This window comes from Atta cephalotes (genome assembly GCF_000143395.1).
Source record: "Atta cephalotes unplaced genomic scaffold scaffold00004, whole genome shotgun sequence".
NCBI classification, from domain to species: domain Eukaryota; kingdom Metazoa; phylum Arthropoda; class Insecta; order Hymenoptera; family Formicidae; genus Atta; species Atta cephalotes.
Genome location: NW_012130068.1, coordinates 2,223,019 through 2,238,313, shown reverse-complemented (window position 1 = coordinate 2,238,313; position 15,295 = coordinate 2,223,019). Strand labels below are relative to the sequence as shown.

General features: G+C 33.2%; 1 protein-coding gene across 1 annotated transcript in view; it reads right to left on the bottom strand.

Moving 5' to 3' along the window:
* Window positions 1–15,295, bottom strand: part of LOC105626125 (carbonic anhydrase-related protein 10-like) — a 180,078-nt gene that overhangs the window by 29,473 nt on the left and 135,310 nt on the right. The window contains exon 3 of the mRNA XM_012207437.1: window positions 4,611–4,706. Within this exon, the coding sequence (XP_012062827.1) occupies window positions 4,611–4,706 (96 nt within the window). The remainder of the gene's footprint in view (window positions 1–4,610; window positions 4,707–15,295) is intronic.

Below are 15,295 nucleotides of genomic sequence, written 5' to 3'. Positions count from 1 at the left end.
TTATATATTATTATTATTACTACACACACACACACACACACACACACACACACACACACGCGCGCGCGCGCGCGCGCGCGCGAAGAATGATTTTGTTGAAGCATCTAAAAATTTAGCTATATATAGATACAGATCTGAAATCTATTTTGTTGGATCATCAAAATATTATAATTATGTAGGAAACTCAAGCATGATGAACAATGAGTTTGACATTCAAGCAGTTAACTTTGAGCATTCTGCACGATTACTTTGATAGTTGAACAAAATAATATTTTTAACACAAAATTATATTTTAGAATTATATTGTAAATATAATTATTATTACATTGAAAGAATAATTTTGTTAAACCATTAAAATAATTGTATAGAAAACTCAAGTATAATGAATAATACTGCTAAAAATAATTTAGCAATCAATTTAAGTGATTATTTTGATAGTCCAACAAACTTTATTTTCAGTATCTCGCTAAATTTTTAAATAGCAAAACGTTCTTTCCGTGTAGTAATAATAATTATATTTATAATTCTACCAAAAAATATAAAACCGAAAATGATTATAAATTATAGTTACATTATGGTAATTGTAACCATTTTTTCTCTCAGTGTAACTGACCAAAATAAATCCATTATTCACATTTCTTCTTCCAGTGGAATATTTTAATTTGCGGGAATATGTAGCAACTGAAAAATCTTTTGCACTATTTCCGCGGAAGCTGGATCATGAATATTTATACTTATCTGTCTTATTAATCAGCAGACGGGCTGGCAAGCAACGAGAGCTAATGTAAAAGCGCACGTAGAGGCATGGCTGTAAATTCTAGCGGAAAAAGCGCTATTATGTTTGGTATTATCGCGTCGACGAACCCTTTTCATCGTCTTACGGCCATCGTCGCTGCCTTAGAGAGCGCTCGTAAACATCCTCTTAAAAATATTCAGAAGTTGCTGTCGTTTGTCGACGGCTGCAAGCGGAGTCAAAGTGCGTCGTTATAACGCATAGTCGCTACAACGCATAGAGCTTCTCTTTCCCTTTCTCTCGACCTCTCCTGTCCCTTTTTCTCCTTATCACTCTTATTTCATCGTCTTCGTTACATTGCCATGTAAACCGTGTGGTTTCGAAGACTAAGTTGCTAAAGAGGGTGGAAAGCAGACGGGAAAAGGGCGCTCGCTGAAAGAGAGTGTGAGTGAGTGGAGACAGAAGGTCGTCACTGAAAGTTTCAAAGTTATTCCGAAAGTAAATACAGTTCAAGTCGGTAGTAGTTATTGCATGTTTTATATCGCACCTTTCTCAGGGGAAAGGCAAGAGAAATGCATCACGTGACGATAATCTTTTTCATTTTAAATTATTATAAAGTGAAACTATTTCTACCGACAGAAAATATGGAAACGGGTTTCTCTGCCCGCGTTTCTTCCATTTTGGTTCCAACAACTAAAAACTCATCACTCGTAATTCTTATACTACAAATGAAAAACATGTACATATATATATATATATATATATTGTATATATATATTTAATAAACACATAGTTTTGTGGCTAATTCTATTTAACGGGATGATATTTCATAAAAGCCTATTAAAAGAAATGACAATGTGTTAATTAAAAAAAAAAATTGTAATTCCTTTGAAATTTCTAGCTTGGCGAAATTTTTCTCCCCCATTTTTGAATATTATAAATTAATTTGTATAAATTAATCTGAAAAGATTTCTCCCTTTTTCAATCTCGTGATAATATATGTATTATCTATCGAGATATAGCACAAAAAATTGACATTTGAATTTTTCAGATTAAAACAAATTTATTATTCATTAATTACGTTTGTATTCATTAATTTCAGTTGTGCAAATGATGTAAAGGTATATTTTTATCAGCAAAAAATATAGAGAGCGAAAAATCTCGAAAGAAGAATACAACATAATATTTCTATTGAAGGAGTTTGTAGATGATCCGAAGAAAGCTCTCGAGAAAGCGTTCCATGAGCGTTGAGGCAAAATAATTGCTTCGCGATAATAAATCCGTTATTTGAAGAGGAAAATACGAACGGAAAACGATTCGACATGATATTAAAATCGCGTCTGCTTTGATCACCAATATCGATACCACTGATTTAGTCTTCACACACACACACACACACATATATACATTTTATATATCCGATTTGCCATGCAAAGAAAAAATATAATAGCAAATTCATTTATTGTAAAAAATATATGATGCTGCGCAGTGAAATGCTATACAATATGTAACGTGATCTTGTACATGTTAATTTAATTATATTATATTACAAGTATTTATTGTATACGTATACATGTATGTGTAAATATTTGTAAAATAATTCTAAAATTATATTTACAATATCGTGTTACATTTTGTATCACGTTTCAGTATATCAGTTGAAGTTATATCCACATTAACAATTTTGTTATATTATTAAAGTATTAACACATAATCCTAAGACAATTCGTCATCGTTGCATCTAGATGAAATTATTTAAAAAAAATCTTTCTTTATGATTTATACCTCGTAATATTAAAATTCAATTTTAGAATTATGTCTTTTAGTGAATAAAAATCTATCAAACAAAATTACATAAAATTAAAATTTATGATTTGTTGATTTATCGATTTGTGTGCTCTTATCTAGCGGGTGTAATCATCGCGACTGTCTGTTTTACAAAGAACGATCTTGAAGTATGATTTGGCTTTTACCGAGTGAAATGACAAGGAACGAACCGACAAGGATGTGATAAGAAAAGATGTGGAAGAGAGAAACAAACAAAGGATAAAAGAGAGCCACGACATAGCTTTAGTCGACCAGAAGGTTCTTCTCAAAACTTCGAAATTTATTCCTGCGTTAAACGCCGCGCGTCTTGGAAAACTTACCACGTGTTTGCTCGTAGCCTCCGACCGAAATGATTATGCTATAATAATGATATTGTTAGTTAGAAACGTGCCGGGACTGCTGAAGGGTTTGCTGCTTGAAAAAATAACAGGTAATGTTCACCCTCGTCCGTGATGTAATTAATGCTCGTTTGGAAAACTTCACCTGTAGTACACACGCGCGTACTTTGAGAGTATTTTATATATTTTCGATTTTCCCTAAAGTTATTTTATTCGTGTCGAAAACATTTGTTACATCCTTCTCTCAGTGTATTATTTTCCATGAAATGTTATAAAATTTATCAAAATTTATCATGTACCAAATTATTTTTTCTAGCAATTAATTTAGATGTATAATTTCGACGAAAATTCTCGTAAAAACATTAGCGAATTCGAGAAAATCAACATAATCGAATGTTCGGTACAAGACAAGCGTTGTTAGCGAGACTACATAGCGTCTGTTACGTGCTAACTACCGTAATCTCTGATACGCCGAATGCATTTATAAGGGGAAGCTAAGTGCGGTCCGAAGTTTAGAAAGTTAGTATCACGATATGCGTCCTGTTAGAAACGGCTTCACCATAACACGATGGCTTGACAAGAGTAGAGGGATGGGAATGGTATTAAGAGCCAACATAATTATCAATTTACATGGATCGTTCGTCTAACTAAACATGGGGTTTAGTTAGAAACTGATAAATCATGTAAATGAATTTGAACGTGTATATTTTTTAATAATTACGTTGCTATATATGATATTAATTGATTATGGTATATATCAATTATACGCGTACGCCTCGTCGACCGTTGTCGGATTTATTGCATTCAATTAAATACCGAATTTGATATATTGAACGGATATTTTTATGAATTCATGTAGATACAGCGCGAAATAAAAATAATTACTTTAACAGTATTAATCATTTTTTAATCTTGATTTCTTTAATTTTCAAAAAGCTCACGAAATTTTAAAGTTAATGTTATAAAATTTTAATTCAGATTTTGTTTATTTTTCCAGAATCGTACAACCGTATCTAAAGTAATCGGATTTTCTATTAATTAATAATTATCTAAAAAATAACACATTATTTTTTTTTAAATAATTTCTTGGAATTAGTTGCGATCCATGTGTGTATATTTTCTTGGAATTTATTGCGTAATATTTATATATGTTATACTAGTATGACATGGTTAAAAAAAATAGGATTAAAGTCATAAATTGGCGATTTACAAAATCCTGACATCGAATCGATTAAATATGGGCCCACTTTAAAGAAAAAAATTCGTAATCGGAAATTTTCAAAATAAGACTTAGGAATTGCGATTATAAAAGAATAAAGACAAATAACGTGCGAAATTCACCGCAAAGAACTATTAAAGAATTTATAAAAAAAAATTTGCAGAAGTCATGAAACAAACGTAATAAAATATTAAATAGCAATAATTTATTAATAAACAAATATGTTAATAAATTTGTCGTATTTATTTTGATCTATATACTAAGAGTTATGTAATTTAAAAAATGCCTAATAATTTTGGATATGGCTGTAGGCCTCGATTCTATTGAAAGCTAATATCTGAGCGATTTAATTACTTACGTTTTTATTAATGACGCGCAAGATTAAATGACTATAAAAATTTATAGCGAAGGAAATTACGTGCGAAAAACTTTTTTGCGGACTTAAACAATTTGAAAAATGGACGAAACTTTCGTCGATAGGAAATTCACTCACCTGCACCATTAACGAAATCGCCACCAGCCCCTGACTTTTATGCTGTGCCTCACTCATGTTGTGATACAGTTCGGCGTTAAAGCCATAGACTTGTATCTGCAACAGAAAACCACAAAGAAATTACTTCCCGGTGGAATCGTGCTGTGAGCATAATCGTATCTCCCGCAACGCGATCATGCCGACAAATTCCGTCTCTGCGCGAACAAATTCTCTAGTTTAGAGTTTAGATTCCGGAACATTTCGTGCCCGACGACGCGACGTCCTCCCGTTTCACCATGCTTCATCTCCTCTTGAGATCAACTCGCTGCAATCACGTCTCTGGTCGACCATTGCCGACTTTACTGCAGCTAATTAAACGATTAAACCTTCGATATATTAAATATTAAGTTTTAAATACAGATAATAAATAAGAATTCTTTATAAAAGACATTAATGATTTTATCATATTATCAGGAGGTCAAAATCTATAAAAATTATTTCTTTTTTGAGCAAAATCAATCTCTTTTTAACATCGTTCTTTATTTTATTTATGTTTTAAGAAATAAATAGATTCATATTTAAATCTTTTATATCTTCTTGCCTTTATAAATTCTTAACTTTATATACGCTGGATATTGTTAAAAATTGAAGAAAACGATGAAAGATTCCAGAATGTGATCTACATGTTCGAGGTATATTTGGTTCCGTCTTTTATGCCTTGAATAAATATTCCAAGAATATTTATCGAACACATACCTATTAAATCACATTCTTACGCGAGTATATAAATCTTCAGAGGCACCAAGATTCTTAAGCGCATACCATATGTGGATGCACTTTTCCTTTGACATTTTTGTGCACTTTCTTAGAATCTTCGTTTTTAGTAAACGGAAATATTCTCTCATAGTATGCACACTTTTTATAGAAATATTGAACTTTTGCGAGAATAAAGTTTTCTTCGATACCTGATCATATCTCACTTTTAACATTTCACCTCTGCCTTCGTATTTTCCATATATATAAAATACAGATATGTATTATTGTTACAACAAATGTTTTTTTTCGTTGCAACTGCAACAAGATTTAATAACAAGGATCACGACTTATTGTTTTAAAAATCTGCACGAATAACTGTATGCAGGTAAGTTGCAAGATGAGATCTATCGCGTGCACACAGGAAAGTAGCGTTCAGTTTATAGAGAAATGGAAACCAAGTCGCTCGTAAAATGTATCTTGTTTTTGGAACATACATCTCGTTTCGTGTCTCATTTCCTGCGAATGTCACATGCTATAAGTTCCGTATGCTGGATAAGGCGCAGAAAAGACACCGACGACGTGTACGTGTCTTTCTCGCGAAGAAAAGGATTTTGTCGCGATCGCTTTTCTTTACAATATTTCCTCTCTCTCTCCTTTTCATTCCCCCCCCCCCTCCTCTCTCGCGTTCTCTCTCTCGCTCTCTCTCTCTCTTTCTCATAATTCCCTCTTTGTTTTCTTACCATCCTGTCCTTCTTTATCATATCCGTATATCTGTTTCTTTCTGCAGGTAATGGCATTGCAACGGCACTTCCGGTTGTGCCTAAGGCATCTAAAATGTCCGCGACGCGCGAGTTCTTCTTCAAAGGCGCCAGGATATGCTGCTACAGCGCGACAGATAGGGGCAAGGATGTGAAGAAGGAGGGATAAGAGAACGATGTGAGAAAGAAAAAGATAAGGCGACGCGACAAGAAGAAGCGGGAGGATTGCTGAGAGTGAGTGTAAATCCACTGCGTCTGATCAAAGTACGACTCGTACTACTAGGAATAAGAAAGATTCTCTCCTTCTTCTCATTTTCGTAAAATTCTTTCGTACCGACCGCTCCCCTTTCTTCAGTACAGCGTTCTCTCATCGTTTCTGCCTTTTAGCAGGATATATTTTTCTCTTAGTAACTTCTTCACTCATCGAAGAAGGAATTTCTCTCGCTCTTTCCTTCTCTTTTTTCATCATGCAATCAAAAAAATTGCATATCATTTCAAATGTGATTCTGTTTCAATTAAAAAAAAAGACTAATACAAAATTTATTATAATCTAAAAGCTCAATACAAAAGCATTTTTTATAATTTCATTCTCGCTTGTCGATATTGTATCAATAAACTATCATGTATATCGATGATAGTCCATTTGTTCGAAATAGAATTTTGATTAGACATTCAAAAATTGTATATCGTGTTTCAAATGCAATTCTATTTCACACAACCAAATATAATTAAATTCAATCAAAATTCTATTTCGATTAGATAAAATATCATCTATAGATGGCAATTTATTAATATTGACAAGAATAAATTAAGGAAAATATATGCATATTAATAAGTTTTGAAATTCATTAATTTTCAATTCATATGCAAACATTTATAGACATGTAATAATATTATGCCAGATATTTAAATCGATTCTTCTATTTAAAAATCCATAATAAAAGTTCATAATATTGATAAAAAATTAATACTTGTTCTCATTGAAATCATTGATCATTCTGCTAAATACACATTTATGCACTTTTATGTGTCGATTAATTTTTCTTTAATTTGCTCATTTCCTATTATCTTAATTTGAGCCTCTAAGATAAACATAATAATGAAACTGGAAATGAAGTTAATTCCATCGACCTAACTTTCCAACAAGGAACTTAAGAAAGAAGAAATTATGTGAATCAGCAAAGTGACTTATTTCGACGTTTGATTGACGGTTTTTACATGCAAACTGAAAGTTTCAATATTTATCGCGGGTAAACAGAAGTGGAAGTTAGGTACGAAAACAGCAGTCTGTGGAGAGTTCAGAGAGCATTCATTCAAACTTCATGAAATTTAATGCACGAATATATTTCAAGACTCTATGACTGATTTTATAAGGAAAATCAAGTATTTAACTACAATTTTTACCAATACATTCTAAATAATAAAATTTAATCACTTTAATTATGCGTATTGATTAGTTATTTAAAGCTTTTGTATTATTAATACTCAAGCCTTTAAAAAATCAATACTTTTATCTCTTTTTTCTTAAAGTATCTGATAATAAATTTAAAGATTTGCAATTATAAATTTTATATGTGATGCGAATATATTTATAATTAATTACATGTCAGAATAAATTTCAATTTATTAAAGTTAAAGCAGTCAAATATTTTTTACTATTGATAATGTTAATAGATAGGATTCTGTCCTAGTAACTTTTTTCTTTTAGGTCATCTTCTACTACCAATCAAAAAGACCGAAAAGAAAAATTGTTATTAAGAAGCGTTCTATCGGCAAATTAGCTTTCAATATGCTCATTATATTATCGTTGATATAGATCGTAACAACTTTATTCTGAGTATTAAAGTTACATTAAAAATATCTTTCATGTTTTAAGCCTCTTTCCTTTTATCCGAAATAATTTATACAGCATACAAAATTCTGTTTTGTATCGAAATATCGAACACGAGCATACTAACTTAATGTTAGTAAAATAGTTTTGTGTGTGTGTGTGTGCGCTAAAGATTATGTAAAAATTACATAACGTTTTAAATTTATTACGCAGGAATGCGTAATAAAAACTGTTACCTGTACATAATTTTTGCGTGATATAAAGTATTTGTTAAGAAAGAAGTAGAATAGTCTGTGACAAATAAAAGACATTCCACTGACATTCTTTTTTACGTTTCTTTTTCAGGCATGAGTTTTTATTCAGAAATACGACGTGCCTCCCTTCGTCCTTCCATTATCCCAAGCCGGGATAAAATTCTGCGGTTCTTATCTACACGGCGATCCCGAAATTCGTTGTCACGGGCGAGCAAAATCCTACTTGACGACCGAGCCAAGGCGGTATATAGCCAAGCTTTCTGAAATTTGCTACGCCCTGGAAATTCGGAATTCACCGCGGGTAACCCGCGAAGTGCCGAGCTGGCCTTCTCTTCCTCTGAGCACCTTCACTTCACGTGTACCATCCGATCTCGACGTATCTTCTGCACTCTGCCTCTCATCCCGACCCGATGCCTCCTTCACGACCGCCTTCTCGTGCTTTACCCGCCACTTTGCCCGCCACTAGAGCATAATCACTACCCTCTACGAAGACTACGATGAGCCCGCAAACACAGTCGCGCATTTGGTAAACGCATTATCCTCTCTTTAAGCGATTTCGGCGACAGTCTCGCTGAAGATAATTTTTACGTGCATCTGAAGTTAATCGTCGAGGAACGAATTAACAAAAAATATTACGTATACCAACTTCATAAAGAGATCATTTATATGTTACGATATCCCACTTGAGAAAATAACGTCATAAGTAATATAATTTTAGTAATATAATATAATATAATTAAGTAATATAATTTGCCGTAAAAATAATTATATATAGTTATTGTATTTCTGTTTCTCAACATCTGAATGATTGATTCTTATGTATTTTTAGCTATTAAAAAAGAATATAAAGTTAAAAATGATTCCATCGCCAATAGATTTTAAGAAGTCAATGAGTTTATTTTTAAAAAATTCTACAAATAATTTATAACTTTTTTTCTTTTACTTTAAATATGTGCTAATAAATTTTATTTTAATACCACTTAAAATTGTATATGTATAATAAAAGAGTTGGCTTATATATAATATATGTATAAAAGATGGCTTTACTATTACATTAATTTTCATATATTGTAAAAAGATATTTAAATTTCTTATACTGCATTAATTATACTACAAAACTTATTATACATTATAAAAAATTCAAAGCAGAGTTTTTAAAAATTGAAGAACAATGAAGCTTTTTAAAAGGCATATTTTTTTTATGTAAAAGCCCAATAAAAAATACCTGTTGTTGAGAAACAAAAAATTATTCCACTGTGTATTTATTATGTTGTATGTAAAGAGAGGAATCGCCCAATTTTCGACATACATCATTAAAATAATTACTGAATAATTACTGAAAAAGTAAAATTTTAATGAAAAAGAACGCGAGTAATTGGACACATCTTAGTTCTTAAAAAATATTTTACAGTTTACATATTGAATATAGCTAGTTTTAGCGAATATGCAAGTTTTTATATCTCTAAATATAACTTTAATTTTGTGCTCCACTATAATTGCGCTTGACTTTTGTTTGCTCTGCTTTTCGATTTTCTTTTGATATTGAATATGCAATATCAGATTTATTTTATGTTACAGTAATTCGACATGACATTGTACATATACGACACCGGTATAGCAGTAATAGCAACTGATCCGACGACACTAGTTAACCTATTGGCCTGGACTTGCACGAGGCTATCTTGCAGTTGCAATGCAAGCTACCCGACTGGACACACGAAATTGTCTCGTATGCAAACTTTGTCCGGATCTGATTACAAACAGTCCCCATCGCCTTCGCAAGCAGCAGTTCCTGTATTAACTACATCGAATGTATAAACTTCTGTTTTAAACACAAATAGGAGAGAAGAAAGCTATTTTTAGTCAGAGCAGGTCTTGATACTTAATATTCATATGATAAATATATAAATACAATCAATTCAATTAGATTGTAAAGAATAATTTCACAATTAAATTACTTGTTCGTCGATTTATAACAATAGCATCCTAAAAATCTGTAAATAGCTTATTGCGAAAAACTCACTTCAGCTGGGATTTGACTTTATTTTAACCAGCCACTTCTCTATAGCACATTCATACGTTACAAAAAAAAAAGAAAAAGAAAAATTTTCCGATAAATCCAGATCTACGAAAATCAAATCATAAGCGTTGAGATAAAAGAGAAATCTATTTTTCCCTTAATTGATACGCTCTCGTATTCATAGCGTTATACACGTTCTTTCAGCGCCGTGCCTGTACTTTGGTAGCAGGTGTGATAACGCCCTGCGAGTCACGGCCGATATGAATATTCGATACGCGCGGTTCATTCGTTGGGTGCATCAAGTGTGAAATCAGCGAGTGCCATCGCGAGGGGGTGAACGTACTAAACTGAAAAATCGGCACCTCGGGACAGACGAGATCGTTTATATGAGGGATGCTCGGTGAACAGTTATAAAATATCAAATTTAGAATGGACCTTTTTTTTTCTCCATAAATTGGCACGGAAACCAAATGATGAAATACAAAGTCAGGATATATAAATAAATTGCAATCAAAGAATTAAAATACCTCGATTCAACAGAATATTATTATGAGTAGCAAATTATAATACATTGTTAATATAATCCTTGTTCAACAAATTAAAGATTGAAAATAAAGTGGACTTATCGACTCTTAATTTTTCGCTTCAATTCTCCGAATGGTAATTATAATTACAGAAGATTTAAGCTTCGTATTATGTACAATTTAATCCTATATTGCAGTGTATGTGCAACAGGACGAAACAAACGATTAGCCGTAAGCAAATAAACCGTAGCCAATAAAATAAGTAGATTAAAACTCGTGCTCCGATAAACTTAATAAGAACAGCAGCATGTCATATTGCAATCATTAAAAAATTCAATATTGTCGATTGAAGAGTAGCAAAATCATATCAAATCAGAATAATGAAACGTTTGAATATTTTATTTTGAAATTTTATCTTCTCCATATGCTTATACATTCACAAAAATCAATTTTTTAATGTAAAAGATAATGTATAGGTTAAAATGAACAGAAATAGATGAAATATCGCACATCATAAATAAAACAGTTTTAACTTTTGATGGATGAATTAAATAATAATATTGTAAAATCTATCAAATCATTTTTTTTTTACAATAATATTATTACAATAATATTTTTACAATAATAATATTGTAAAATCTATCAAATCATTTTTTTAAGCAAGATCTCCTAAAACTCAAACTGACAAATTCATTAAATATAAGTGTCTTAAATAAAAAAATTCATATTTTTCATAGATTAATTATTCCTTTTTTGACACAAAATAAGAACAGACTGCGCATTTTTATGAAATTGTCACTATCGATTTAGTAAGAGTGAGATGGTTTAAAAAATGCGTTTCTCTCTCTCTCTCTCTCTCTCTCTCTCTGTCTCTCTCTCTAAAGTATCGAGTTAAAGAAAAATGCTGATCTAATTGAAAAAAATGTTCATGGATTACTGGATGAGGGAAATATCCGCTGGATCCGCAAATACCGATTATAGGACTAAGACTACGCCAAACGTTGGTCGTTTTTACTATTCGACGCAAAATTACCATTGCGATCTCACGTTGCGTCATTACTTTTTCCCAGATTCGCGAGAACATGCATCAAGGATAATTCACGCATTAGGGGGTGCGCTTATGGCGTTCTTGCGGCCTATGGGCATGCCATCACGATTTCTAGCACAATGCTCTATTCTACTGTGATAGATATACAGCTGTAATGCTGCGCTGCCATCCCCTTACCATCGACCCTTCCACCCGGCGGCTCTATATTAACCCACGAGTGCCGGCTGCACAGACACGTATACCTATACGCTCTATACGGACACAGCGACGTGACAATACATGCCGGGATACGCGTGCATTAATATGTAGATGCGTATACGTGTGCACACAGCCATCTGAGAATTCCTACTATTCATATGTAGATGCGTCTTGCGTCATTTTGCTTGAAAAACCGCCAAGTACTCCATTACCGTCCAAGCGTTACGTTGCTTTACGGATATGCCCGTTATATCGCGTCGGCAGTTAATTGAATGCGAGGGATTATACTTTCAAATTATTGCTAATTATGTTTTAGCGTCGTTAATATGGTTAACCCCGTGGAACGGCGTGTAAAAAGCCTTTCTTTGCGACGCGCGGATTATCGTCTATCTCTGTTTGTCCAGGGCTTTCGGCTATCGCATTTTCAGGTCAGTCCACGTCAACATGAGGAAGAAAAACGTTTTCTGCAATATATATTCCAATTTCCCCATCATTTCAAATATCATATTTATAACACTTACAACAATGGCTGGCAGTCGCCGTCGATTACCGCCAGCGGTTTTCGTTTCAATTAAATCAATTATAACATTTCGAGAGAACTGCAGATATTTTATTAAAAGGCAAATAACGTACACATTTGCGTGTGTTCGAGGGCCGTGTAGTTCCGGTTTAAAAAAATTATATGCACGTATATAATGATGTAGTGTAAACACAAAATTAATTAATAAGTTTCCGAAGCGGAGCAAGCGTTCGTTACATCATTCCATGATCCAATTAAGTCGGATCAATATCACGATTATTAATTTATTCATCGGAGTTAGAAATGCCCACTCTCGGCATACACGCAACACTGGCCGTTGTAAAATTTTAATGATGTTCAAAGTAGACGTCGAGATGCGGCATCCCGCCGAGAGTCACGATGACAGGAACGATGGAGGGCTTTATGTGTGGGGAAAAAAAAGCCGAGAGAGCACTGCTCTCCCTCTTCGGCCCCAGAGCGCCGGTGACCTTTTAGTACAAACCGGAAGTAAGGGTGGTGCTCGTGACAACACACAATCGCGACGCGACGAGGGTCGTTCAACTATAAACGACCACTACAATTACGGAAACGCGCGCTAGGGCCTCTCGACTAGTTAAAGCTCTGCACCGAATAATTAAATGAATATACGCTACCATTTCGGATTTCCCTTTATTCCGCCATACGTTTAGCACGCGCTCGTGACCCGCAGTCACATTTCCTTAAAAAGAGTTCCGTTGTAAACTTAATGACGAAGCTGAAAAATTAACAGATTGAAGGAGAGTTCCTAAAAGTTACTGTGAAATATAAATATAACATTACAATAATACGAACGTATTAAATAATTACATGAAGTTTATTACTATTCTCTATTGTTTGATCGTTTTAATTTCTCGTAAAAAATATGTATACGATTTCGTAATGAAAAATCATTGATATTGATAGATTTCCTAAAGAGATATCTTCTTATTTCTTCGAAATTAACTATTGCACTTTTTTAATGTTGATAACAATATGATCTGTTTTTTCAAACAACATAAAGTATGCACATATTATAAATGAATGAAAAACATAGAAGTGAAAAAATTCTAGAAAATTTTGTATTCACTTGTAAATATTTTGTAAAGATAAATGTGAAAGAAAAAGAATAAAAATATATAACATTATTGCCTAATGTGTCAGTTTTGGAGCCCACTTTGTCAAATACTAATTTTTACTTATCTTAGTTCAATTATTGCAAAATTTTATAAAGTATTATAAAAACTGTTATATTATCCGATAAAAAACACTTTTTAGTTTGTATTTATTTTCCTAAAATTTAACTTTTAACTTTTGTTTACAAAATATTATCCAGAAACAAAGTAGTGTGTTAATATCGGCGATTTTCTTCTATTAACAAGCTGTTCTCTACTAAGAATCTGTTTAATTGCTAATTATAATAATAGATGTTAAAATGATCAATGACGGTCATTAATTAATTAGTAAATAAACTCTAAATGTAAACTAACGTTTAAGGAAATTTTGTCATCTTTGCAAGAACCATTTGCGTGATAAAGTGCACCGGTAACGATGGGTGGCTAAGGTATTAGTGTCCTTCTAGACAATTCCGAACGGCCGCGTTCCATGGGCTGGACGCCATGCAGAAATTAAACCAATTATGCCTGTCAATTTGTGTACGCTCTGGTGGCATAATCATAGCACTCGAATCCCGTGCCACGTTGTTTGACCATTAGCGGGTATACCGGCTGTCAGCGTGCCGTTCCTATCAAAAGGACCCTCGGTATCCTACGTCGCATTTGCACTGCCACCGTTCTGTTTCAGTTTTGGCGCCAAAATTAATCGATTGCTTAAATTAAATTAAATCGCGCGGAAAATAATAACTCATGAAACGTATTTAAAAAGGAAAATAACAAAGAAAGAGGGACAAAAGAGAGAAAATATCATGTAGCAAAATTCATCTAATATTTCCATTTCAACGCATTCATTTGATAATTAGATTTCTAAAAATTAATAATAAACAAGTGCGATAATAAGATCTCTTGACATTTTCTTTTTTAAAGATAAATATTTATCTATAAAAAACAAAAACGATAAGATAGCATTTTATCATTTACGTGTATGTAAATAGACCTAATTTAATTAAAATAGGAAACTTTTAATTAGCAAATTATCGGTGCAGTAAAGTTTTAATTATTTTCTTCATCAAGCTTAAATTTTAGCTAGTATAAAACTGAACGTAACTTGCAAAATTTTCCTTGCTACGAAATTGCTTATAGCATAAATTTTTAAATACTTCAGCAAAATCATTCTTTTCGTATATATATTATTTTTAAGTTCAGATCTATGGATCGATCTATATTCGTTGCACATCACATTTTCTGAGTAAATCCCTTCTAACTCGATTTCAAAGACGTATTGAGTAAAATCGCATCGACGTTTCTTGCGTGATCGATGGCGAACAATAACACGCAACACGCGCGGTCTCGCCCAATTTGGCCGGGCACGGCCATAAATTCGCGAACGGTCTCGACAGGGCCCTGTCGGCCGAGTGGATAGTAGTACTCGCGTTGGACATCCGTTTCGCGACGCGCGAGAGGGACAGAGAGACGGAGACCCCATTCGAGGAGCGCGTACTCGAGGCACTCCATCAGCTGCTCCTCGAGTAGGCTTTCGGCATCAAAGCGGCTCGTCCCTCAAACACGCTGGTAATGGGTCAGACTCGCTCGAGTGTCGTGGCTCTTGGAATCCCCTTGTCCTCCTGGGCTAGGGCTTTCAGACCGAGCCTTCCTCCCCAAACGTT